At 39.8% G+C, this 25,483-nt stretch overlaps 1 protein-coding gene across 2 annotated transcripts; it reads left to right on the top strand.

The window, feature by feature from the left end:
* The first annotated feature begins 99 nt into the window (after nucleotides 1–99).
* On the top strand, nucleotides 100–24,824 carry FBXW2 (F-box and WD repeat domain containing 2). Of its 2 annotated transcripts, XM_037492496.1 has the most exons (8): nucleotides 100–152; nucleotides 255–363; nucleotides 5,180–5,689; nucleotides 12,864–13,058; nucleotides 15,047–15,180; nucleotides 17,726–17,812; nucleotides 18,422–18,591; nucleotides 24,160–24,824. In XM_037492496.1, the coding sequence occupies exons 3-8, from the start codon at nucleotides 5,200–5,202 to the stop codon at nucleotides 24,446–24,448; spliced, it is 1,365 nt and encodes a 454-aa protein (XP_037348393.1). In that variant the 5' UTR covers nucleotides 100–152; nucleotides 255–363; nucleotides 5,180–5,199; the 3' UTR covers nucleotides 24,449–24,824. The 2 variants fall into 2 exon arrangements, with proteins under 2 accessions (XP_037348393.1, XP_037348394.1); XM_037492497.2 differs by lacking the exon at nucleotides 100–152 and having other exon boundaries at nucleotides 260–363; nucleotides 5,272–5,689.
* The last annotated feature ends 659 nt before the right edge of the window (nucleotides 24,825–25,483 follow it).

Below are 25,483 nucleotides of genomic sequence, written 5' to 3'. Positions count from 1 at the left end.
CCCGCCCGCCGCTTCCCCTCCAGGCGGGGGCCGGAAGTGCAGCCGCGTCCGCTGGGCGCCGCGGGCGGGTGGACGCGCGGAGATGACGCAGGCAGCGCCGGAAGCCGCTCCCCGGTGAGCTTGCGGACCGGGAGCGGCGGCCGCTGGTCCAGGTCTGTAGATGAAGCGGGGTGGGGCTGGGGAGCGGGTTCTCGTGCACCGGCGCCTTGGCTGACCTGTCTCCTCTCCGGCTGTTCGTCTTTCTGTCTCTGCAGGCGCCATGGCTACGGAGCGGACCCGGCCGCTGCGAAGCTCTGGCGGCCCGAGCGCGCCTAGTCGGTGTGAGCCCGGCGCGAGGTCCCGGGCCCCGGGGCGCTCGCTCAGGTCAGTGCCGCGCGGAACACGGCTCCGGGAGCAGGGTACCTGAGAGCGACGAACGGGTTCAAGGGATCTGGAGTTGGTTTTAGAGATGGAAAAATGGAGTCTTAGTAACTTCCTTCTAGTGCCTCAGTTTCCTTAGCTGCGAAATGAGAAAACAATGATGTCTCGGCTGCCATGAGTCTGAAAGATGAGGTAGCGTGGAGAGTGGTTTATGAAGTGCAGAGCGCTGTGTTAACATGAGGGGCTGCCCCATAATTGTGGGTATGCTATGGAAACAGGTGTGTAAGTGGGGTACTGCTTAAAATACAGATAACAGTATTAGTACGAAATGATGATGATACCTGGCATTTTTGTAGGCTTACAGTGTGCCTGGTACTGAACTAAACGCTGACGTGCGTTATCTTATTTAATCCAAACGAAAACCTTTGCGGTAATGCTGGTCGTGGTTACGTCTTACAAGGAAACTGGCCTTGAGATAGGTGAAGTTATTTGCCCAGAATCACAGTAACAGGTGGAGGTGCGGAACCGGTATTTTATAAGCATCATTTGTATGCTTTCAAAGCTGTTTTTACCCATCTTAAAATTAAAGTCGTTTAAAAAATAGATAGTATATGTACGTGGTTTTAAATTTAAAAAGGAGCCCTTCCACTATTCCTTAGCGCTCCAGTTTTCTCTGGAGGCAACCAGTGTTACTTCAAAAGATGCTATATGCATATGTAAGTTTGAGAGAGAGAGAGACAGAATGAGAATGAAAATGTAAGCTTTCACTCTTGATTAGGACAGGTCTTGGTGGAGGAGAGGAAAATTCATTATGTTTTATCCAGAATTGTCCTGTCTTTAACAAGACCTGGGGTTATGGGTTTAGTTTTGCTTGAGGTGACTGGGGACTTGGCAACATGTTGAGCCTGCTACTTCGTGTGGGACCCTTGGTCAGTCACTGTACCTCTTGGGTGGTAAATTTAGTGGTTTGTTAGTTAAGGGCAGTAATACTGATATCTTCCATGAGATGGTGAAAATCAGGGAGGAAATGTTCGTGAAGTATAGTACCTTCGTCTTTAAAACCAGCCCCAAATGGGAGTTGCCTAAGGGAACATAGGGAGTTAATGATAGAACCAGAGACCAAACTCAGGTCTCTCATCTCCCAGTTAAAGGGTCTTCATTACACTACCCATTTGCTCATTTGTGTGATTGTTAATATTGAAGGCAGGAGGGCAAGTATGTTTGGTTTGAAGTGGGGCAAAAAGGGTAAGACATAGGAGTGAGGGTGCAGAGAAAAATGCGCGAATGGGAAGTTACTGCTTCAGGAAAATAACTGCCCTTAATTAAAAAATTAAACTAGTAATTTTGAAGGCTTAAGTCTTCCAGATATTTTAAGCCATTTTAAGAGAAACTTTGTAATAATATCATAGAGCTGGAAGGGATGTTGTGGTCATATCCTTTCCAGCCAAGTGCCAGTAAAAACTTTTCTGCTAGGTATTCCTAGTAACAAAACTAACAAAAAATACCATATGAGTTACCCTAGACTATGCTCTGTGCTACATTTCTGATTTTCACTACCCTCAAGGTGAGAGATAGCTTCTATTTTACAGATGACGGAACTGAAGCTTAAAAGTTAATTGAACATGGCCTTGATCACATAGGAAGTGGCTGAATTGGTGAAAGATTTGATTGACTCCAAAGCATTATCATTTACTTTGTTCTGCCTCTGTATTCAGCTGCCCTTGACTGTTCCCAGTAATGGGAATCTGACTACTCTGAAAGTGGCTGTTCCATTATTGGAAAGCTCTGATTTAAAAGCTCCTCCTGGGCCTCCCCTGATGGCGCAGCATTTGAGCGCTGGGCTGAGAGGCTGCCTGCAGCCTCCGCAGTGCCGGTTCATTCCCCGGCTGCCGGCGAGGGTCCCACCGAAAAAAATAAAAATAAAAATAACTGAGAGGACTTTAAAAAAATAAAAATAAATAAAATCTCCTCCTTAGCTGAATTGAAATCCTACTTCCTGAAATTTTCCCCTTGGGGCCTTGTGCTGCCTGTATGTGATACTCCTAAAGGCTAAAAAAGTCCAGATTAGACCTGTGATCTTACGGAAGTTTCCTCCAAAGTTTGTTGGGGTTTTTTTTAGAAAAGTAAAGACTGGTGTTTTTTTTAATAGTGCTTTCAGCTGAGTTAATGGGTTCTGCTTTATTTTTAAAAGTTTCCTATATCATGACAATCAGAGATGAATAACTGGAAAACAGCCTCATAAGGAGTTCAGTTTGGGGAACAAAATCCTGCAGGACTTAGGAGTCTAAATATCAAAAATGACTTTTTTTTTTTAAAAAAAAAAAGATGTTTCTTGGAAGGTTTGTGTTATAATCTTCTGTGGTGTCAAGGGCACATTAATTTGGCATGTTGTAGGATTTCTCTTAGTTATTTATGAATCGTGGAAACCTGATAATTTTTCATGGGCAGTATAAATTTGCTTTGTAGCCATTTAAGTAATGGTTCAGCTTACCTAAATGTAAGCATTTCAGCAACAGATGTGTGACATACTCTGTGTGAGGGTATGGGGAGCGGGAGGCTTGGGAGGAAGCCTCTCTCCCCACTCATTTCACTGTAAAAATGATTCCTGGGTAGATGTTTTGGAGTATGTTTTTAATTGGGCAGTGTTAATTATTTAGCAGTTGTGACATTGTGTGACTGACCAGGGAAAAGGGTTGTTATCTGGTGAGTAAACTCTTTAAAAGTAAAAATATGGCAGAATGTCATATGTAGAGGATGGTTAGGAGTCAGAGAAAAGGGAAGATTTGTTAACTTGAATTAAGTTGACAAAATGTTTGGTGAACTGATTATTTTGGCAACCAGCTAAATCTTTAATAAATTCAACCTAGCACAAACTGGAGGCTTCAAGGGTATTATTTTTTTATTTTTATTTATTTATTTATGCACACAAGAACTGGGGTGTGGGCCAAGGTGGGGGTGATTCACCAGCGACAGAGTAGGGAACAGAACAGGCAGATCTACTGAAATACACTGCTGAGGGGAGCAGCGGGGAGACAAGAGAGATCTGCTGCACCATGTGGGCTAGCTCCCTGGTGGGGGATCAAACTCATGTTACAGTGGCTAGCTGTAGCTTGATAGTGCTGTGTCTTTAACCCCTGTTGCCACCAGGGAGACCCTCAAGAGTATTATTTTTAAAGTCCATTCACTGTTCCAAAAACCAAAACTGTTAGACAGTCAGTGATGTGATTAGAAAAGATTAGGTTACTTTTACTGCTTTTTGTTCAGTAACATTCCCAAATTCGATCTTGGGAAATGAATGAAAATAATTTTTCCTTACCTTACATTAACAGAGTTGGAATGTAAGATCTGACTTTTTGTGTAGACCTGATGTGTATGACATATATGAAAGGAATTTATTTTCCTCCACATTATTTTGGAGGAAAAAAATCATAATCTCTATGATAATTTGTGAGAAACTGAGTTACCAGGTCAGAGGAATTTTTTTTTCTTAATCATGAAATGTGTAAACATATGACTATAAAGAGAATAATAAACCAGTATGTATCTGTCACCCAGCACTAACATTTGTCAACTTATACCCAGTCCTGGGAAAAATAAAGTATTTGCTTTATTTTTTGTTTATTTTTCATTAATTTAATCCTCATTATTAACTGAGTTGACAGTATGCAATGTTAGATTTGTGCACATTTTTTCCCTAGTTAGCCCTAAAGCAATTTGTCATTCTTGTGATGGGGAAAGGAGCGTAATCCTATAGGCATAGTGCCCCCAGATCTTATCACCAGGGTGTGACTCTCCTGGTCGTAGCTGGCTTCAGGGGAGACAGTTCAGTGTGGTTGGAGAGTACGGATCTGGAGAGCGCTGACCTCCAATCCATTCTGCTGCATTGTTGACTGTAGGCAACTCACTTGCCTTCTCTGAACTGTAACTGCACACCTGCAAAGTGGAAAAGATGATATATGGTTCTTTGGTTGGTTTTGGAGTTTTGTAAGCATCAGGAATACTAATTTGTCTTATTTATGCAGGCTTCCAGGACTCTCATGGCTGTCTGGGACACATGGTTAAGAGTTAATCTTCAGCTTATATGAGGCTTATAATAACAGCCTGTAAGGCCAAATAAGGCCTTTGGTAATTCATATAATAACAGACAGTTCCATAAAGGAATTGGAGAACCAGAATACCTAAGCTACATAACTTTTTACGTCTGCCTATTTTTCTTCCCCAAATCTGTTGGCCTGAACCTCTGTTGAAAAGCCAGTAGTCAGTTAATGTGGTTTGGTAACAGGTCACATTGTGCCTAGCATGATAACTAACCAAGTAACCATGATGTCTCAGGTTACTGCTCCAGAGACTTGCTTTCTGGTTGTCACATCCTGGTGCTTTTGTGATTTTAGTGCCCAAATGGAGTGTATTAAGGAAATTCTGTTATGATGGTTTTGATGGGGCTGAGGGTTATAATATATAGCGTACACTGTTCCATAATGAGTGAGTGAATACTTTGTTTATGTTTTACTGTAAAGATGCATGGAGCATGTGCTAGACTGCTAAAGAAGCAAGTCACACATACCAACATAAGTTTCAGTAACTTATGTTTCCGAGATCATGATTTGTTAGAGTATGTTTTCTCAAATGTATTTTCTTTTGTGTGCATGGAAATTTTCAGATACATACACTGTGTTAACTGTAAAGTTGTAATGTTGTAACTAAGTGTAAAATTGCAATGCCAAGTATTTTACACTAATTTTTAATACTTCGTTTATTAGCAGTCTTGTTTGAACGGTCTTTTTGAGCAGAACTAATACAATATTTTGATGTGCCACAGGTAAATTTTTCCATAACCTTATGGAGAGAAAGGACTTTGAGACATGGCTTGATAACATTTCTGTTACATTTCTTTCTCTGACGGACTTGCAGAAAAATGAAACTCTGGATCACCTGATTAGCCTGAGTGGGGCAGTCCAGCTCAGGCATCTCTCCAATAACCTGGAGACTCTCCTCAAGCGGGACTTCCTCAAACTCCTTCCCCTGGAGCTCAGTTTTTATTTGTTAAAATGGCTCGATCCTCAGACTTTACTCACATGCTGCCTCGTCTCTAAACAGTGGAATAAGGTGATAAGTGCCTGTACAGAGGTGTGGCAGACTGCATGTAAAAATTTGGGCTGGCAGATAGATGATTCTGATCAGGACGCTTTGCACTGGAAGAAGGTTTATTTGAAGGCTATTTTGAGAATGAAGCAACTGGAGGACCATGAAGCCTTTGAGACCTCATCATTAATTGGACACAGTGCCAGAGTGTATGCACTTTACTACAAAGATGGACTTCTCTGTACAGGTAAGAGATTCTGGAACTCGCTTTTCTTGATTTTTGCATTTCATATGGTATTATCTTAAAAAGAGAACAAACTGTTCAGGCTGGAGAATGGCAAGTTTTAATTACTTGAGATATTGGTAATTGCATTTCCTCCCCCCAGCCTTGAGTCGTTTTCCCCCCTTTATCTTATTTCCTCTAGAGAAGACAATCATTTTTGTAAAATTTAATGTGAAGAAAGCCATAGACATTTCTTTTAAACATTATAACTCAGAACTTTTTTTTCTGTGCTTTTCATCCACATACAATCCTCCATGCTGGGTGATTTTTTTTTTCTTCCTAGCTACAATGATTTTTGGTTAGAAAAAAAAAAACAACTGAAAAATTGGTATAGTAGATCAGTTTTGAGAAATTACTTAACCTCTCTGTGTTTCTTTGTAAAATTTGGGAAGGGAGGTATTTTGTGCTCTAAAAACTTAGGATTTTAAGAGAAATTAGAAGTTAGTTAGAGTTTGGCCATAAGAATGATGATGATTTGGGCCTCCCCTGTGGTGCAGCGGTAGAGCGCTGGGTTGCAAAGCTGCCCGCGGCCTCTGCGGCGCCGGTTCAATCCCCGGCTGCTCCCCGGCCACTGGAGGAGGGTCCCACATGGCGCGCAGCCCGCTGCTCCCCTCAGCAGTGTACTTGGGTCCTTCTGCCTGCTCTGCTCCCCGCTCTGGCTCTGGTGAATTCTCTCACCCTCCCGCGCTTCTGACTGTACCCAGTGCTTGTATAAACAAAACAAACAAATAAATAAATAAATAAATAAAGCATGCCTCTATTTTAAAAAAAAAAAAGTGATGATGATTGGATATTTTAAAACTAGAGAATTAAGTAATTTTGTGTAACAAATCTAATAATCATTAAGATTGAGAATTGTATGTATTATCCAATTATAGTGTGTTAATGTGTGTAAGCATGTGTTTCCACATATTATTGTAATTAGTTCCTACATTTTGGCAATATATTTTTGCAGACATTGTAGAGAATTCTTAGGCAATGTTCAGACCACCTCTGAGCAGTTCTAATCAATGACTCCAATGCCAGTTCACTTCCATTATGTACAGAGTGTATAGGATACTTGCTGTTCTTTCTTCATCCAGTATAATTTGTAGTAAACATTGGAGGATTACCTAAACTACATACATGTCATTTTTTTATAGTACATGCTGTTACTTTTTGTAAATTCATCATTATTTAGCCATATTATTGCGTGCTCGGGTTGTTTGTATTTTTATGAATATTTTTACTTGCATTTTTTTTCCCTTGAATTAATTATTTGGGGCAAAAATCTCAAAGTAGAATCACCTGATCCAGAAGTGTGAATTATTTTATAGTTCCTTTTAGTGTTTTTTTCCCCAGATAGATTGAATTGAATTGATGCCACATCCATCAATGTCTTAAACTACCTGCTTCTCCCTCAGAATCTCACCAAACTCAATTTTAATAATTTTAGTGCTTGAGAGATACATGATTTCTCAAGATCGTTTTAAAATTATGTGTCTTTATTCATTGCGGATGTACATTTTCTCTTCTGATTATATGTTCTCTGAAATGCTAGACTCTTTATAAACATTAAATTTAAGGCATTTCATGGTTTTGTCATTTGATGTTATTCCATGCTTTCATTACTGATTACTGGAACAACATCTCTTCTTTTATACCTTGAGGTACTTTCCCCATGTGCTAATGACTTTTCCATGTCCTCCTGCCTCGAAGTCAGCAGCTTTTTTAAAAGGAGTTTTTTAAAGATTAACATGCCTTTGAGTTTGGTGCTCATTCACACTTAAGTAAACACTGGCAGTTGACTCATTTTCAGAACCACTTCTAACTTTTAAAAAATTTCTCTCGGACCTCCCTCGTGGCGCAGGTGGTTTTGCGCAGTGCTGTGAAGCTGTCTGCAGCCTCTGCAGTGTGGGTTCAATCCTGGCCGGCCAGCCTTGGAGATACTCACATGGTGCAGCAGACCTCTCCTGTCTCACCTGCTGCTGCTCCCCTCAGCAGTGTATTTCAGTCAGTCTGCCTGTTCTGTTCCCCGTGCTGTCTCTGGTGAATTTTCTCACCCTCCTGCACATCTGACCTGTACCCCTGTTCTTGTATGCATGAATAAATAAATTTTTCTAAAAAATTAAATAAAAAATAAACTTCTCATCAAACTTCACTTTCAATATACAGTAATACGTATTCATTACTTGGAGAAGAAGTGAATGGGATGTTCATTGAACTCTCTAACTACCTGGAAAGTTAGTATCTACATAACTGTGGATTCAATGTTGCATTTTAAGATTCTCTGGGTAGGCCTGTATGCTCTGTTATTCTCCCCCCTCCCCCATTGAATTCATCACGTTTGCATATTGAAAATTGTGCTCTGTCTACTGAAAATGATTCAGAGTGTTAGTTTAATTTTCTAGTACAAGCTTCCTTAGAATTGTTATTAGTGAGAGAAGTACTTGTTATAGAATTAAACATGTATTTCTGTTGTCTTGTTACTTAAAAGCTTCTGTTTTCACTATGGTGAATTTGGCAATAAATGTGTACAGTGACTCTTACTTAACCCCTGAGCAGACAATGCAATAATATCACCAAAATATCACCAAAAAGGTTGATGGCTAATGCTAAAAATTAGCACAGTACAGAGAACCGTAGCTATCCTTCTGCTTATTTCTGAAATGCTAACAAGGAAACTATTGTACTTTGTGCGGTTCAGTAGACATTTATTTATTAAATGCCTACTATGAGAATGACAAATGGTAGGGCATTCATGGATGAATTAAAACACTTCTTTCCACAACAGTCACACACACTGGGATTGGGAAAGTAATTTGATTATGTAAATCTCCCTCTGGACTCTTAGCTAGTTGGAAAACTCTTGCCTTCTAGAGAGAGTAGCTGCTGCTGCAGTATAGTGAATTATTGCATTATGGGGTTCAGGCTCAGAGTTGTCAGATCTGGCTTTTTAAGAGAAGCTCCAAATCTAGAGCTCTATAGAATACCCTGATTTTTTTTTTTTTAAGTAGGATTCAAAATTTTTAATGTATTGTAGTTGTATACTATATAAACTGCAAAGTGTCATATTGTGACCTCTGGCTTATATTTAAGAAAAATGAGCTTTTTTTTTAAGGTATTCTCAAGTGATCTCGAATTACATGAGAAAAAAGAACATGTAATTGTTCAAAGGAAGGAGCGATTTTTATTTGGGTTAATTGAGCAGTGTTCATGTTAAGTCTTGAAGAGTGGGTAGATTTTAGAGAGATGAGATACAGAGTAAGAACTATCCAGTAGGGAAGCTCAGCATTAGCAAAGGTATGGAAAGAGCTAAGCCTGGAGTATGTGGGCAGGAAAAAAAATTCAAACTGACCTTAGTTGTACTCTTACGATATCAGTAGGGACTCAAGAGACTCTTAGTATATGCTCTAAAGAAATAGGCTTGGGGTGTATTGTGAGGCCTGAAATACTGGACCATGAATCTGGACAGTTTTTTTTTATAGGAAAGTAAGAAAAAACTTTTGAAAGATTTCTGAGCAAAACAGCGACCAGGATCAGAGCTTTCTGCTTCAAATAGAGCAGCAGTGTTTCTTATTTGTGCTAGATCCAGGTTCTCTCTCTTTTTTTTTTTTTTAATAGGACATGGTAACAGTATTCTCTTACTTTGAAATAAAATTCCTAGAAATAGCTTATTATACATATTTTTAAAATCAATATAATGCCAGAACACTGAGCCAGAAGAGAAACAAGAGAACTGTTTCACATTAAGCATATAGTACTCAAGCATTGCTGTGCTAGAAGACAGTAACCAGATGTTCATACCTGTGTATTGTCATCTTGAGCATGACAGCTCCAAGTGCAGAATGTTATGTTTGTTTCACAGATACTGTCAGTGACATGATCTCAGATGGTGAAGAAAACTCTTTAATGTTTCCCACAAAGCATGCTTTCCCCAATTTACCTGGTAGTTATACTCAGAAAATTCAAAATAGAAACTGCAAATATGCTTTGTAAAACAGGCTTTAGGCTCAGATAACTAAGAATAAGTTTTTCACTTAGGAATATCTGGCAGAACTTGCAAAAATGTTATGCAAAATGCAAGGCAGTTCTTCTGTGTACTTTCTTAAACATTGCAGAAATGTCTAGGATTCCTGGCTTCTGCCAAGTAGATGCCAGTAATGTACCCCACGCGCAATCATTATGACAACTGAAACCACCCCTACAAACTTTTAAAATACTCCCTTAGGAGATAATGCTACTATTGAGGCCCTCTGACACAGACAAATCCAGAACTTCCAAATTAAAGTATTAGCCTGTAGCAATTTAGGTGAAAGTAAATAGGTCTAGATTTAGGCTAAAGGAGCACTTGAATGGAAGGCAGCCATTGTAATAGAATTGATAGGATTTGGTAGGTGATTGAGTGTGTGTTATGGAAAAGGGAGCTTTTAAAAATTGGCTGAGATTCCTAGTTGTGTGTATGCCTGGGAAGATTGTAGTACTGGTAACAAAAATAGAAAATGAAGGGATTAAATTGAGAGGTAGATGAAGTACAATTTGAGATTGTACTGAATTCAGCTGGATGTGTCTGGAGATTCTCATAAATATCAGGGAATGCAGAGGGATCAGAGCTTTTGGAGAGCGCTCAGGACTAGAGAGAACGATTCAGGAGTTAGTCACATCACAGCTGTGACTGTAGCAGTTAAATTTTAAACTAAATTAAATTTAACTAAGTTAAATTTTAAAGGGTGATGTAGAGAGGAAAAAGAATAGAGCCTAGGTTGGACTCTTGAAGAGTGTTTTTAGAGGAAGAAAAGAGGCAAGGAAACCTAGATGAGGGCAGTTTTAAGGGCAATGAGAATTGCCTGTCTTGAAGAGGCACTGGTGTGCAGAGTTAAATGCCTCACAGAGCCGTTGAGAGCTGAGATCTGATTCTACCAGTTAAATATTTAAGCTTATCCTAAGATAGTCACTCCATTTGGGTTACAGCTTGTTTTTCTGTTTACCTTAATTACATACCCATGACTAGTTTTTTTTGTTCAAGTATCGTTCTCACCCTATTTTCTGAATTGAGACTTTTTTTCTTTCACATAATGAAAAATAATAGTGTACATTTTTTGAGTCACCTCTCTTCTATCCTAGGCTGTGTCACTAATGGCCTCTTTAGGCTAGTTAGTGCAGCAAATAGGAGTCTGCAGGGAAGGTGGACATAAAGCCAAAAAGCAGCAGAGAATAATGGCTCCTAAAGGCTGAACAGTCAGTCAACTATAAAATGGAACTCAAACTGATTGTTTTCTCATGTTTCTTTAGGGTATAAAACTGAATGGCCCAGTGTTTTCCTACATAGACTAGTTTAGTTAGTTTGGACAACTACTTACTGTGCAAATTACTGTTACTTTTTAGCTCTTCTGTCTTCCCAGTTAGACTTGGCAGCCAAGAGCAGGAGGCCTGCCTTACACAGAAGTTCTATAAGTATAGGAAGGAGGAGCGAGACCCCAGATGAACACTTTCAGAACCAGTCAGTTAGGACCTAAAATGATTTCTTTTTCTGCTTTAGTTCCTTAGAAATAAAATCACAAAATGCCTAGGTTGAGAGTACTCTCTGGACCTGTGCTGTCTATAATAGGAGCCACATATGGCTTTTGAGCAATTGAGATGTGACTATCCAAGTTGATAAGAGGAATGTAAATAATCACTGGATTTCAGAGATTTAGGAGATTAAATATTTCATTAGTAATTTTGAGAAAATTTTTGATATTGACTTAAATAAAATATATTAAATTTTCATTTTACTTTTTTTTTTAAAGATTTATTTTTATTTATTTATGCATACAAGAACTGGGTGTAGGCCAGAGGTGCGGGGAGTGAGGGATTCACCAGAAACAGAGTGAATATACTGAAATATACTGCTGAGGGGAGCAGTGGGCCAGACAGGAGAGGTCTTTTGCACCATGTGGGTAGCTCTCTGGCTGGAGATCGAACTCACGTTACAGTAGCTGGTGATAGCTTGATAGTGCTGAAACTTTAACCCCTGCACCTCCAGGGAGGCCCTCTTTTTACTTCTTGAAGTATATATTACAAAAATTTTAATTACATAAGTGGTTTGCATTGTATTTCTGTTGGATAGCAGTATTCTAGTCTATCCTGAAAATACTGCCTGTGCATTGGAATTAACTGGCAAACTCTGTTATGTGTGGACCCCACCTCCCATATTCTGAATTAGAATCTCAGCAGGCAGGACTTTGCATGTGTGTTTTGGTAAATGTCCCCAGGAAATTCTGATGCCTCACTGCCCGTGAAACCACCAGCCAAGTCCCACTCCTCATTCTATAGAAAGAGACACTGAGTTCCTACTTAGTAAAGTGACAAGTATACTCTTACTTTAGTATGCTCTAGTGTGGTTTGCCCAGGTTGAAATTCATGCTCTAACTCTTAACACATAATAACTGTTTTTCCATTGTCTTAAAGAGTGACTCTTGAGCAACCAGTAAAGGTAGAATTATAGCTGGTTTTATTTAGTCATTTCAGCTTTTTGAAAACTAGCCATCTGGTATTTTCCTAGCATTGTGTCCTCAAAATGTCTTTTCCTTTCCTTATTATTATTTTTGTCAAGGTAAGTTATTAGACGTGAGTTAATCATTGCAATTTTATTTGTGATTAATGCAAAGTCCTGAATTACAATAAACATATTTTTTCATCACCAGCAGAAATAAAATCTTTTCAGAATCACAAGAGACTCACATGCTCTTTATTGAGTTCTTGTGACTGTTTGGGAATAATTTATCCCTGTTTTCTTTGATATTCTCTCACAAATTTCAAGATAGCTCAAGAAACCAGTCAGCCGTTGTAGAAGTTAACCCATGACCTGAGGCTTATCTTTGACCTGTGTATTCCAGCAGACAGCTTTATTAGTCAGTATTCTTTAGTTGCTCAGGTTTGCTGGGTAATGGACCAGAATGCAAGTGTATCCATGTGGCCATAGGTAATATCTATCATATCAAGCTCAAATCAGAGAACTCATGATAGGCAAAGATTTATGAAATTTTGTAAGTGAAAGCACCAGGGAATGCTTTAATATAAACTTCTGTAGCCTGGAAAATTAAGGGGAAAAGACTAAACCAAAAATCTTGGGTTCAGTCCCATGCTGTTATTAACCTCCCTGTTTTTTCCCTTGAAGGGTCAGATGATTTGTCTGCAAAACTGTGGGATGTGAGCACAGGGCAGTGCGTTTATGGCATCCAGACCCACACTTGTGCAGCGGTGAAATTTGATGAGCAGAAGCTTGTGACAGGCTCCTTTGACAACACTGTGGCCTGCTGGGAATGGAGTTCCGGAGCCAGGACCCAACACTTCAGGGGGCACACGGGGGCGGGTGGGTTGCTCTCTTTCAAGGGTTTCAACAGTTGCTTTAACCTCTTAAAGTCTTGAACCATGAATGTGATTCCTTGTTTGTTTTGTTTTGTTTCTTTTAGTTTACCCTGCCTTTCCCCTTCTCAGTCACTTAGTTGGTGTCTTTATTCTAAAGTTATTATTTGGGAATTTTTCCCTAATTTTGTTTTTCCTTGACCCATTTAAAAACTCTTCTGTGTACCCTTAAGCTGTGAGGGGGCAGATCTCCTTTGCTTCTATTTCATTTGTATCCTGTCAGACTGTTACTAATGTTCCCTGTGCTTTTATCAGATTCCATTCCTCCAAACTGAGTAAGTCCTGTACTTATAAACTCAGTTCACTTTATTGCAGAAACAGTAATGAAAATCCTTTGGAGTGACAGTGGTTCCAAGATTGTGCGATCTATACAGATGATATCATATTAGAGCTTGAATGACAAAACAAGTCACTGCCTGGAGATAAGATAAAAAAAAACGATACCTATTTCCCTATAATTTTACAACAGTCTTACTTTGAATGTATCCTTGAGACCTGAGCTGCTGCTTTTGCTGTGTTGTGTTTTGAAGTTTTGTGCAGAAATCATGTTGGACTGTGTCCTTGCCTCTTGCCCAGCAGCTCCCTCCTTCCCCACTGTGTTAGCTACTGAGAATCAGACTGTGCTTTTAAGCATCATATATGATGAGCAACCTTCCTGGACTCCCTAAACAGGTTGAGTCCCTCTGCTGTAAGTTTTCCAGTAACCTGTATTTCCATCATAATACTCATTATACAAGTAAATATGACAGTGTCGTTTCCCCCACCAAGCTTTAAGCTCCAGAAGGATCAGAATCCTTTTTTATCCTTATGTCCTGAGTTCGTTGCCCAGTAAGTCTGTGAAGCAAATCTTGCTGTTTAATTGCTAAGAACAGTTGTTTTATTTCCGTTTTGTTTGTCATCCTATACATTTTTCTTCAGTCTGCTATCTGCTACCATTAGCTTGTAGAAATTAATATTGGAGGATACATAATTTAGCATGAGACTTATAATATTAAACAGAGTATAATATTCCACTGTGTCAGGATGTACCCTGACTTCCAGATGATTTTATATATAATCAACTTGGAGAGCCCTGCTTTAAAAAGTTTTCTCCTGATTGTTCCCTGGACATTGCTGTGACTTTGCCTAATTTCATGCCTTTGCTGCTCATTCCCTCTATCTGCAATACTGTCTTTTCTTGATGAACTCTACTCAACCTTCAGGGCCCATCTCCAAAACCACCTCTTCACTGAAGTCCTCCCTGATACCCCTTGTCAGTCATTCTCCTTGGTATTTCCCTAGGAAGGGGTATACTTTTGTTTTTGTTTTTTTACTTCCTGGTGCACCCATCACTTAGACCAGATTCTTTAAAGAGAAAACCAGTATCTTCATTTCTGGGCCCCAGTTCCTTTAGAGCTTGGCAGACATTTTTTTTTAGTACTTGCTATACTCAGGCACTGTTAGGTGCTCGTGGGTAAAGAAACACACACTGTTATGAGTGAATTGCTTTGGTCTGACCTTTGAGATCCTTGTTTTCATTTTGTTTTTCTTCATTACACTGGCTTTTCTTGAATATGGGCACTGTTTTGCAGTTTATAGTCCTGATGTTTTGTCTCAGTGTAAATCTGAGAAGGGCCACCTATGTTGTTTCTCCTGCATTAGTTAGATAAGTTGTGTGTAGCATGAGGCAGGCAGCCTTATGCTGCCATTCTCTCCAACACAAGTTTTGTCTCACTCTTAAACTAGTACAGGTACAAGAGATAGAATAATAACTAAAATTATGAAATGAGTATTTTTTAATCATAAAATTGCTAGTTGAGGAGCCCCACTCTTAGTGTCGCTCCAATTGAGCAATTACACAATAGGATTGGGCAGCTTAGGATAATAAAAATTATTAAACTGTTGTAGAAGACCCTTAGAGACATGTTTTAACTGTGTGTATGTTATATACACTAGTGTTTAGCGTTGACTACAACGATGAACTGGATATCTTGGTGAGTGGCTCTGCAGACTTCACTGTGAAAGTGTGGGCTTTATCTGCTGGGACGTGCCTCAACACGCTCACCGGGCACACGGAATGGGTCACCAAGGTAGGAAGACTTACCAAAAGAAACTTCTCCATGGCAGACTTTGGGTGGGGGTGGGGTGGATTAGAAGGTGGGAAGGTGGTGGAAGATGGTTGATGCTGCCCTATAAGTGGTAGGTGAGCCATAAGCTAGAACATAGTGCCACCATAAAGCATTATGGTGTGCAGGTCACCAGCATGTCAAAGATACTCGGTAAGTAGTTTAGCAGTGTGTGACTTACGGACATGGAAAGATGCATTAGGTGGGTGCAGGGTGCAAATTAAAAGGTTACATACAATAAACTATGTCGAGTATGGTACTCATGTCTGAATGTATGTATGTACTAAAGTGTTGAACATTTCTTGTAGAATTGTGGGGCAATTTTTCTCTTTGGGGAAAACAGTTCTTTTTTAATCAGAAAAGCAATTTTCAGGGCTTCCCCGGTGGCACAGTGGTTGAGCGCTGGGTTGCGAAGCTGCCCGCAGCCTCTGCAGCGCCGGTTCAATCCCCGGCTGCTCCCCGGCCACCGGAGGAGGGTCCCACATGGCGCGCAGATCTCTCCTGCCTCCCCCTGCTCCCCTCAGCAGTGTACTTCGGTCCTTCTACCTGCTCTGCTCCCTGCTCTGGCTCTGGTGAATTCACCCTCCCGCGCTTCTGAGTGTACCCAGTGCTTGTATAAATAATAAATAAATAAATAAATAAATCTTTTTTTTTTTAAAAAAAAAGGCAATTTCATTTTTAAAAAGAAACTAATGTTTATGAAAGGTAGAACAAAGGAAAATATACAAGATCTTGTAAAGAATATTACGATATTTTCTAGTTTTCAAAAGATTGCTGTGAGGCTCAAATGCAGTATTAATAAGGGAGATGCCATGTAGAAGTAGTTTTCTTGAGCTAACCATGACATTTTGTAAGAGATTGAGGATACAGGAGTGAGCAGGACAGACCCAGGCCTGACTGTTATGTTAGTCCCATGGGAAAATAGTTATCAGTGTCCCATGAGAAAGTTCAAGAAGGTGTCTGATTCATTCAGGAAAAAAAGCTTTCTGAGAACAAACAAAATGTAGAGGAGAAATTGGAGGTGACTGTATAAAGTGGAATGTTTCAGAGGGTGCAGTATATGCACAGGTCCTGGAGCAGGAAGGAGCCTAGAACAACAGGTGACCTGGGAACAAGACATTGGAGCTGGGCAAGAGCTAAAGGAGGTATGGGAAAGGTAGCAGCTAGTGCACTTTTCTAGGCCACCTGAAGGATTTTGGGTATCATAAGTGTAGTAGAAAAAATTGACAAGTTTTGAGCGAGGGTCTTATATAATTTATGTCTTTAGAAAGTAATTGCTGAGTGAAAAATGGACAAATGGATATAGTGTGGGTATGGAGGCTTTTGCAGTGGTCTAAGCAAAAGATGGCTTAGACTTTGTTGGCAATAAAGAAAGTGAAGGGCACGTCTGAACTTGCTGTCTCTTGGGGAACTAAGAAGAAGAATCATAGATAACTAGCGGGTTTTAGGTTGTGTGGGTGATTGTGTCTTTCTAAAATAGGCAGAGTAAAAAAGGGGAGCCGTCTGTGAGATCAATAATACTACTGCATTGTACATTTAAAAATGATTAAGAGAGTCCATTTTATGTTGTATGTGTTTGACCACAGTGTTTAAAAATTCTGTATTGTGCCTGTTGAGTATTTAGTATCAAAATAGAAAAATTGTATAAGAAAATTTCATGTTGTGTCAAAAAGTGGACTTGGGGCCAGGACATTGATTGTTGTGTCTTGTACAAGTGATTCCTCCTCCCTTTAGGGCCTGAGTTTCCTCATCTGCTAAATGTCCCTGTAAATATTAAATGAGGTGATGGGACAACACCCAGCAACATGCCTGACAGTAGCAGGTTGCAACTCAGGCATCTGAATGAGTGAGCCTGGCCTCCCTCTCACTTTTTATGCTGGTTTATTACAAAGATAACTAAAACATAATGTTTACAACAGTGCTAATGGAAACTTGCTTATTACCATTATTATTAACACTTGCATTTTCACTGCTGTTATGTGAGGTAACAGGTGCCTCATTCGCTATTTAAAGATGAGGAAACAGAATCAGGTTAGATGGTCTTGCCCAAGGTTGCAAAATCCAAATCTAGCAGATAATTCTAAAGTCGCATTTCCTTTATAATGCACGTGCAGGCGTGCGAAAATTGGGGTCATTTCTACCTGACACTGAGAGCTGAGGAACTGTTTATTTGCTCCACTACTGTGTTTGTGGATCTTTTTCTTTTCTGTTCCTCACATTTCCTATAAAGACATATTTTATAATTTTAAAAACCAGTCCTAATGTTTCCTTCCAGACTCACTATGATGAAGTGCTGCCAGCATGAGACACTTAGATCCCTGCTGATAATTTAGAGAATGTGGTTATAGTAAACCTATTAGTAGAGATTAATTTGATCATAGTTATAGCATAACTATTTTAGCATACTATATCATTTCCAGTTCTTTTTCATATTTTAATTTAAACAATAAAGCAATGTAGGAACAGCACTAAAAGGATCTTTCTGTAACATGGATATTTATATTCCTAGGTGGTTTTGCAGAAGTGCAAAGTCAAGTCTCTTTTGCACAGCCCTGGTGACTACATCCTCTTAAGTGCAGACAAATATGAGATCAAGGTGAGGTTTTTCTTGTTAATTTGTCTCGTCAATGAAAAACTGACAAATACAAGATAACTCAAACAGTATAGATAAACTTGATTATTTCAAGGGAGCCAGTAATGTCTGAGCCTAAGGGATCTTAAACCCATTATAAAGAGAATTTGTTGTGTTTCATTCTGGGAGTTTCTTACCCCCTGATTTATAAAGAAGATAAAAAAAATCCACAGAAATCTATCTTTCATGCATTCCTATGTTTTCTTAAGATACATATCTCCTTCCCTTCCTAATTTGTGGATTTAAACCATGAAAACATAAACATTTACTTGTTATAAAAACAATTTGTAAAAGGTTTACAGAGCGCTCTCATGTGCAGTCTTACTGCATCTTCTAAACCGTGTGGTAGGTATTACTATCTTTATTGCAGGGTCTGAAATTCAAGGAAGTTAAGCAGTTTACACAAGATTACACAGCACGCACACTCAGAATCAGAACTTGAACCCAAGTTCTGGAGTGTAAAGCCTGTGATCTTTCTGGTTTTCTTCACTTTGAGTTTGATTTCACCAAACACAAACCACATTGTTTTAGAATAAGAACTAAAACTAATTCCTAATTTTCTTATATCTGTAGATTTGGCCAATTGGGAGAGAAATCAACTGCAAGTGTTTAAAGACATTGTCTGTTTCTGAGGATAGAAGTATCTGCCTGCAGCCAAGACTTCATTTTGATGGCAAATACATCGTCTGTAGTTCAGCACTGGGTCTCTATCAGTGGGACTTTGCCAGTTATGATATTCTCAGGTAATGATTCCTCAGGCCTTTACCTTTTAAGTCTGTTGAAGTTTAATAGTAAAGGCAAGACTAAATATTTAGATAATTTGCTTTTGGGAAATGTTTCCTACATCATTAATAAACAGGATTACATATTGTGAAAATCTCACACAGAAATGTTTTAGAGACAGTAAATTAGAGTTGTATACTAGAACTTAGGAGACAGAAGATCTAGGTTCTGATCTCTCCCTTTACTTGATGAGTCACTGCCCCTTTCAGGATTTAACATGCTTTTCTGGACAGTGATGGGCTTAGAGGAGAAGATCTTTAAGATCTCTGCTTCTGATATTTTAAGTTCTTCTAGTCAATTGAAATTATTCATTGAGGGCTGAGTTGCCTTCTTTTGACTAGTAAAAAGACAGGTACTCAGAGAAAAATACAGCTTTGCAAGGCTTCTCTCAAAGAAATAAGAAGAGGTCTGTGGATAAATAGTTTTGTGATTCAGTGCATACCATCAACCCCTTTTGGAGAGTGGCAGTATCTAGTAGCATAGTGTTAGATAATGGAAGCCAATAACTCACTTTGGTGATTAACCTTGGTTTGAGAACTGGCACCATCTCTTCTGAGCTGTGTGATTTTATGCAAGTTTCTTAACTTCTCTGTGTCTCCTGTAAAATGAAAATTAAATAAAAAGTAATGAGACCTAGCATAGGACCTGAGCGATCTATAAATTTCCCCCCACTGTATTTTTTGAGAAACATTTATTAATAGTAACGGTATTAGTACTCCACCCCTGGTTCAGGAAATGTTAGTTGAGGAGAGAACAGAAACTTGAACCTTTTCTTCATTGTTTTTATGCATGACTACTGGAGATTAACTTGTATGGGAGCTGATCAGACTAACTGGACATTAATGGGCCCTCTCTCTTTGGTCATAGGTTACAACCCCATTTATATCTTCCTGGAGTCAGACCTATACTTACTAACCAGTTGGATTACTGAACTATCACTTCTAGAAAGTAGTTTACACAGATTTTACAGCACATGCGTCCAGAATCAGAACGCCTCTGGAGTGTAAAGCCTGTGATCTTTCGAATTTTCTTCATTTTGTGTCTGACTTCAGCAAACACAAGCCACATTGTTTCAGGACAGATGTGACCTGTCATCATGCCTAATTTTATCTGTAGATTTGGCCACTTAGGAGAGATTGTCCATTCATTTCTAGAAATGATTGATAATTTTACTCTGAACAAGACTTAACAGATCCTAGAAAACATTCGTTCAAGATCTCCGTTTTATCTGTTGGGAAAGTGAAGTCAAGGAAGTGGCGGGGTCTTGGTTCAGCATCCCACAGCTCTAGTCTCCCTCCTTCTCTTACTCCCTTCCTTCCTCTCTCCTCACCTTCCCACCTTCCCTTCGTGAGTGGATCATCCCACGGGCATATGCTTAAGGTACCAGCAAGTCACAGAGAAGGAACTTAGGAAAAAACTCCAGAATTCAGGAACTTAAGAAAAAACCCCAGAGTCCCAAATGAAAGTTTTATTAGGTTTTGGTGTTTAGATACTTAATTTTAGGCACTAAACCAGGGGTACTTGCTGCTAAGAAGTGCTGAGTTCAGATTTTTCCTTTGACAGAGAGCTATTTTATCTCTTGCTTTTCCCTCCCAAACACAAATATACTAGCCTCTTTTGAAACTATAGTACATATTCTGTGATCTCAGTTGCTAGGACCGGTTAGGGCCACTGAAGCTTTGAAGCTAATTGAAAATAAGCAAAGCACAAATGACAGCATGTTGCTCAGTAAATCTAAGATACTCTGTAATCTCCTAAGCTACATGATCTCGGACAGGAGTATTTGGGATCAGGGCCCAGGCTGCACAGCAAGGCTGACTGTTTACAGTTCTAAAGTAATCAAAGTTAAAGGGGTCTGTGAATCTGTCAAGATCTGTGTTCTATCTGCAATATATTCAATCTTTGGAATCAGCACATCTTCACCAGGCATAAGTCCTCTTCTCTAGCCATCCAGGTTTCTAAGATTTTGGTTATTTCCTGCTTTCCATTAATGATAGAGAACTCACTAGATGATCTTGCTATTTCACCCAGTTTCCTTTGAGTCCCTTATGTAGGAATTTTTATTTACATTACTGTTTTATTCATTAGCAGATATTTACTGAGCCTCTCCCTCATGTTAGGCATCATGCTGTACACTGCGAACCAGCAGAAATACATGCCAAACTCACAGAATTACTGACTAGCAGGAGGGAAGATTGATAATAAACAACCTACTAGAAACCTTTTTTAATGGTTGGGAAAAGAACAACATAGTTTGGGGTACTTTGAGTGCCAGGGGTGGTTGTACAGTGAGGAGCAACGTAGACTAAGACAAATGATCAAAAGCCCCGAGACTGAAGGAGCTGAGAGAAGACCAGTGTGACTGGACATGTGATATGAGTACAGTAGAGAGCGATTGAAGGGCTTGAAAGTGGTAACAGGATCAGATTTTAGGGTGAGACTAACTAATTTAAAGAGTAGATACAAGTATACCGGTTCAAAACTGTTCACAGTAGTGCAGGCAAAGGTGATGTCTTGGATCAGAGCAGTGGCAATCAGTAGTGACTAAGTAAGAAGAATTTAGGAGGGAAAATCAGCCTATCTTGGTGGCTGAATGAATGGCTTGAGGAAGGAGAGTAGGGTGATTGAAGTGTTTCCTGGCTTGAGCTGCTGGTTGCGTAGAACAACAGGTCTGACTTAAAAGTTCAGCTCTGCACAAGGTAAGTGTGAGGAGCAGTTTTTTACTGCTGAAACCCCATCCCTTGGAATGTCAGACTAAAACCTGCTTCTGCATAACTATTCCCTTTGACCCCAGTTCTCTCTCTAGTGCTTGTAATGTGTCCTCTCACACACGCTTTGATGATCATATATAGTGTCCGCATCTTTGTCAATTCTTTTTCTCCCCCACCCCGTCAGCTGGTACCCTTCAGCTATTTACTTGCTTTAGTTAGCAGGCCCTGCTGTTCTGCTTGACCTCTGGGACATACACTGGTTGGTAGATTTTGCCTTGTTAACACTAAGGCCAAACTCTCCTCCCAAGGAGCCCAACCATTTTGTCACAGAGCAGGATTTGTGTACTCCTGGTCTCGTAGCTTTTTTCCTAGTGTCTTCAAAGAGGACATCAAATTTTCCTGTCACATTTCCTCATTATGCAGATGACATTAATGAAATTCTTTTCATTCTTACTATTTATTTAGTTAAGTCTTCCTTTCTATGCCACTGTGATGTTCTGGGAACTGCCTACCTGAGAAGTTTAAGGCTGCATCTCCAGTTCCCCCAATCTTTGCCAGCAACTTCTTACAAATCTATTTTTTTTTTAATTTTATATTTTTTTTAACATCATTTTTCATTTTTGCACAATGTATGCATTTTCATCTTGGTTATAGTCCCCATACAATTCCCACTTCCCTTGTTTTGATTCTACTCTCTTCTCCCCAGCCCCCTATAGTGTGTCTCTGGTTTATAGTTGCTTCTTGATTTTGATTTTTACTTATTACAATTAGTCTTTTCCCTGGTCCCTTATTTAGGTTTTCTGAATTCCTGCTATGAGTGAGACCATCTGGTATTTTCTTTCTGGCTTATTTCACTGAGCATGATCCCTTCCAGCTCCATCCATGTTGCTGCAAATGGCATGAGTTTATCTTTTTTGATTGCTGAGTAATATTCCATGGTGTATATGTACCACATCTTCTTGATCCAGTCATCTATTTTTGGGCATTTGGGTTGTTTCCATAGCTTAGCTATTGTAAATAGTGCTGCTATAAACATAGCACTTTTGTGTTAATTAAGGTGCCCTTTTGAATTAATGATTGTGTGACCTTTGGTTAAATACCTAGGAGTGGAATTTCTGGATCATATGGAAGCTCCATCTTTAGCAGATTGAGGAATCTCCACACAGCTTTCCATAGTGGTTGGACCAGTTTGCACTCCTACCAGCAGTGCAGGAGAGTTCCTTTTTCTCCACATTCTCGCCAACATTTATTGTTGCTAGCTTTTTCATATGTGCCATTCTCACTGGTGTAAGATGATATCTCATTGTAGTTTTGATTTGCATTTTCCCTGATTACTAGTGAACCATAAAATATATAGAAGGAAATATAGGTGAAATACTACATGACATACACCTCAGCAACATCTTTAAAGACTCATCACCCAAAGCAGTGATAGTAAAGGCAAAGATAAACAGCTGGGACTACATCAAATTAAAGAGCTTCTGTACAGCAAAAGAGACAGTAACCAAAATAAACAGACACCCCACTGACTGGGAGAAAATTTTTGCACACAACACTAATGATAAAGGACTGATCACAAAAATCTACAAAGAGCTAAAGAGTCTCAACAAAAACAAAGTAAATAATCCAGTCAAAAAATGGGCAGAAGAGCTAAAAAGGAACTTCTCCAAAAAGGAAATGCTAATGGCCAACAGGCATGAAAAAATGTTCAGCATCACTTGTAATCAGGGAAATGCAAACCAAAATTACAAATCTGTTATTAATAAATGTTTCTGAGTTATTTGTGAAACTTTTATTATCTTCAACTTCTACTATTTTTATTTATTTTTATTTTTATTATTATTTTTTTTTTTACAAATATCCAGGCACTTTTTTTATATATATATATATATATATATATATATAATTTATTTATTTATTTATTTATACAAGCACTGGGTACAGTCAGAAGCGCAGGAGAGTGAGAGAATTCACCAGAGCCAGAGCGGGGAGCAGAGCAGGCAGAGGACCGAAGCACACTGCTGAGGGGAGCAGTGGGCAGCAGGAGAGGTCTGCCATGTGGGACCCTCCCCCGGTGGCCAGGGAGCAGCCGGGAATCGAACCAGTGCTGCAGAGGCTCTGGGCAGCCTCGCAACCCAGCGCTCAACCGCTGCGCCACCGGGGAGGCCCGCTTCTACTATTTTTAGAAATGTTACGTGTTTAATACAGTAGTAGCGCTCGTGTCTCTTGGTTTTTAGTTTTTGTTTTAGCCTCTAGGAGGTTCCCCTAAGACAGTATTCTAAGAGTCGATGAATACATCTTTTTACCTGGTGGTAAGAGTTGAATCTTAACATTCTAGTCTAACTGATAACTGAATAGTTGTGAATACTTTAAGTACTTACCCTGGTTGGACTTCAGTTTTCGCATGTTAGAAATGAGACTGTTAACTGAGATCATCTGGAAGAGTCTTTTCAACCTGGATGGACATTCATGCATTTGTAAATGTACATCTGACACTGCCTTTGTCCTTAGATGCCTGTGATGACACATCATTACGAAGGACCCTTCTCCTCCTCCTCCACATTTTTTGGTAGACTGAACTTTTTGGTCTCATATTTCCCTTTCATCAGAACCTTCCATTTAACTCTAAATTTGCTTGAACATTTTATAGGTTTTCATTTTTACTTATTTTAATAGTTTCTTATTCAAGTAACAGTACTTTATAACATGTAAGTTTCCATTTGTATTGGTTTTAAATGTTTACAGAAAAGATTACATTAACTGAAACAGAAGCAAAGTTACCTTCTGGCTCATGTTTCTGAACTCTCATCCTTGTAGGGTCATCAAGACTCCTGAGATAGCAAACTTGGCCTTGCTTGGCTTTGGAGATGTCTTTGCCCTGCTGTTTGACAACCGCTACCTGTACATCATGGACTTGAGGACAGAAACCCTGATTAGCCGCTGGCCTCTTCCAGAGTACAGGAAATCAAAGCGAGGCTCAAGCTTCCTGGCAGGCGAAGCGTCCTGGCTGAATGGACTGGATGGGCACAATGACACGGGCTTGGTCTTTGCTACCAGCATGCCTGACCACAGTATTCACCTGGTGTTGTGGAAGGAGCACGGCTGATGCCCTGAGCACCGCCACCGCCTGACTTTGGGTGCCGGGGCTGCAGGTTTTGAGTGCCACCTCTGTGGCAGCCGACTGCATGAACCAAAGTTCTCACTGAATGGTATCATCACGCAGTGCACAATCATTTATCTATGTGGGCCAGGGGCCAGGGCTCGGGGCGGGGGAGGGCTTCTTTTATTGACAAACAACGCAGCATGCTAATGGGTTTCACCATTGACTTCATTTGTACTTAGTTATTTGGTCAGTATAAGAGGATGCATTTGGTTTTCATCTGGGATATTGGTTTTAAGTAAAGAAAGTTAAATGGTTCATTAATCTGCTAATTGGTTGCCTATAAAAACACATGCAGTCTATTATTAAAGCTTTTTACTATCGCCTTTTTTTTTTTTAAAGTGAAAGCAAAGGTGCTATGCAACCTTCCAGCAACTTCCCTCACATGAGGCTTAGCTTTTATAACCAGTGTTAACAAAGACACCCCCCCACCCACCCACCCCCCGAGTCCTGTGACATTCATAAACTCACCAGCAAAGACCAGTTCTAAACAAAGTCTGTCTTCCAGTGCAAATCCACTTCTGTACACTGATTGGTGAGAACATACACTCAGCCCAGAGCCCTGCCGCGTCACCTTGGCCATGTGTGAGATATGAGGGAGTGCTGGTTTTCGTTTCCATATGGAGCAGGCGGACGGACACCCACAGCCTCAGTGACTGCACAGAAACATCATGAGCACTGGTTCTGTGACCCCAGAGTGTGTCGCTTCTCTGGGCCCGTGTTCCTTATCTGTAGAGCCAGGGGTTAAAGTGATTCCTACGGCTCATTCTGGCCCTGTGTCAGCTGGGGTGTACAAAGGTTGATACTTCAGTTTTGTTTGATTCCTGTTTTTGTTTTTTTAAAGATTGATTTATTTATACAAGAACCAGGGTATAGGCCAGATGTGTGGGAGGGTGAGAGGACTCACCAGAGACAGAGTGGGGAGCAGAACAGACAGACTAAGGAAATACACTGCTGAGGGGAATAGTGGGTGAGACAGGA

This window comes from Talpa occidentalis, unplaced genomic scaffold, assembly GCF_014898055.3.
Source record: "Talpa occidentalis isolate TD23 unplaced genomic scaffold, MPIMG_talOcc4v2.1 talOcc4.7, whole genome shotgun sequence".
In the NCBI taxonomy this organism is placed as follows: domain Eukaryota; kingdom Metazoa; phylum Chordata; class Mammalia; order Eulipotyphla; family Talpidae; genus Talpa; species Talpa occidentalis.
This window is presented reverse-complemented; position numbering and strand designations above follow the sequence as displayed.

Excerpts from the sequence above, each read along its gene's own strand:
- FBXW2 (XM_037492496.1), top strand. The coding sequence starts at position 5,200 with ATGGAGAGAAAGGACTTTGAGACATGGCTTGATAACATTTCTGTTACA. Across the intron at positions 5,690-12,863 it reads AGATGGACTTCTCTGTACAG|GGTCAGATGATTTGTCTGCA; the intron begins GTAAGAGATTCT and ends TTTCCCTTGAAG. Across the intron at positions 13,059-15,046 it reads CAGGGGGCACACGGGGGCGG|TGTTTAGCGTTGACTACAAC; the intron begins GTGGGTTGCTCT and ends TATATACACTAG.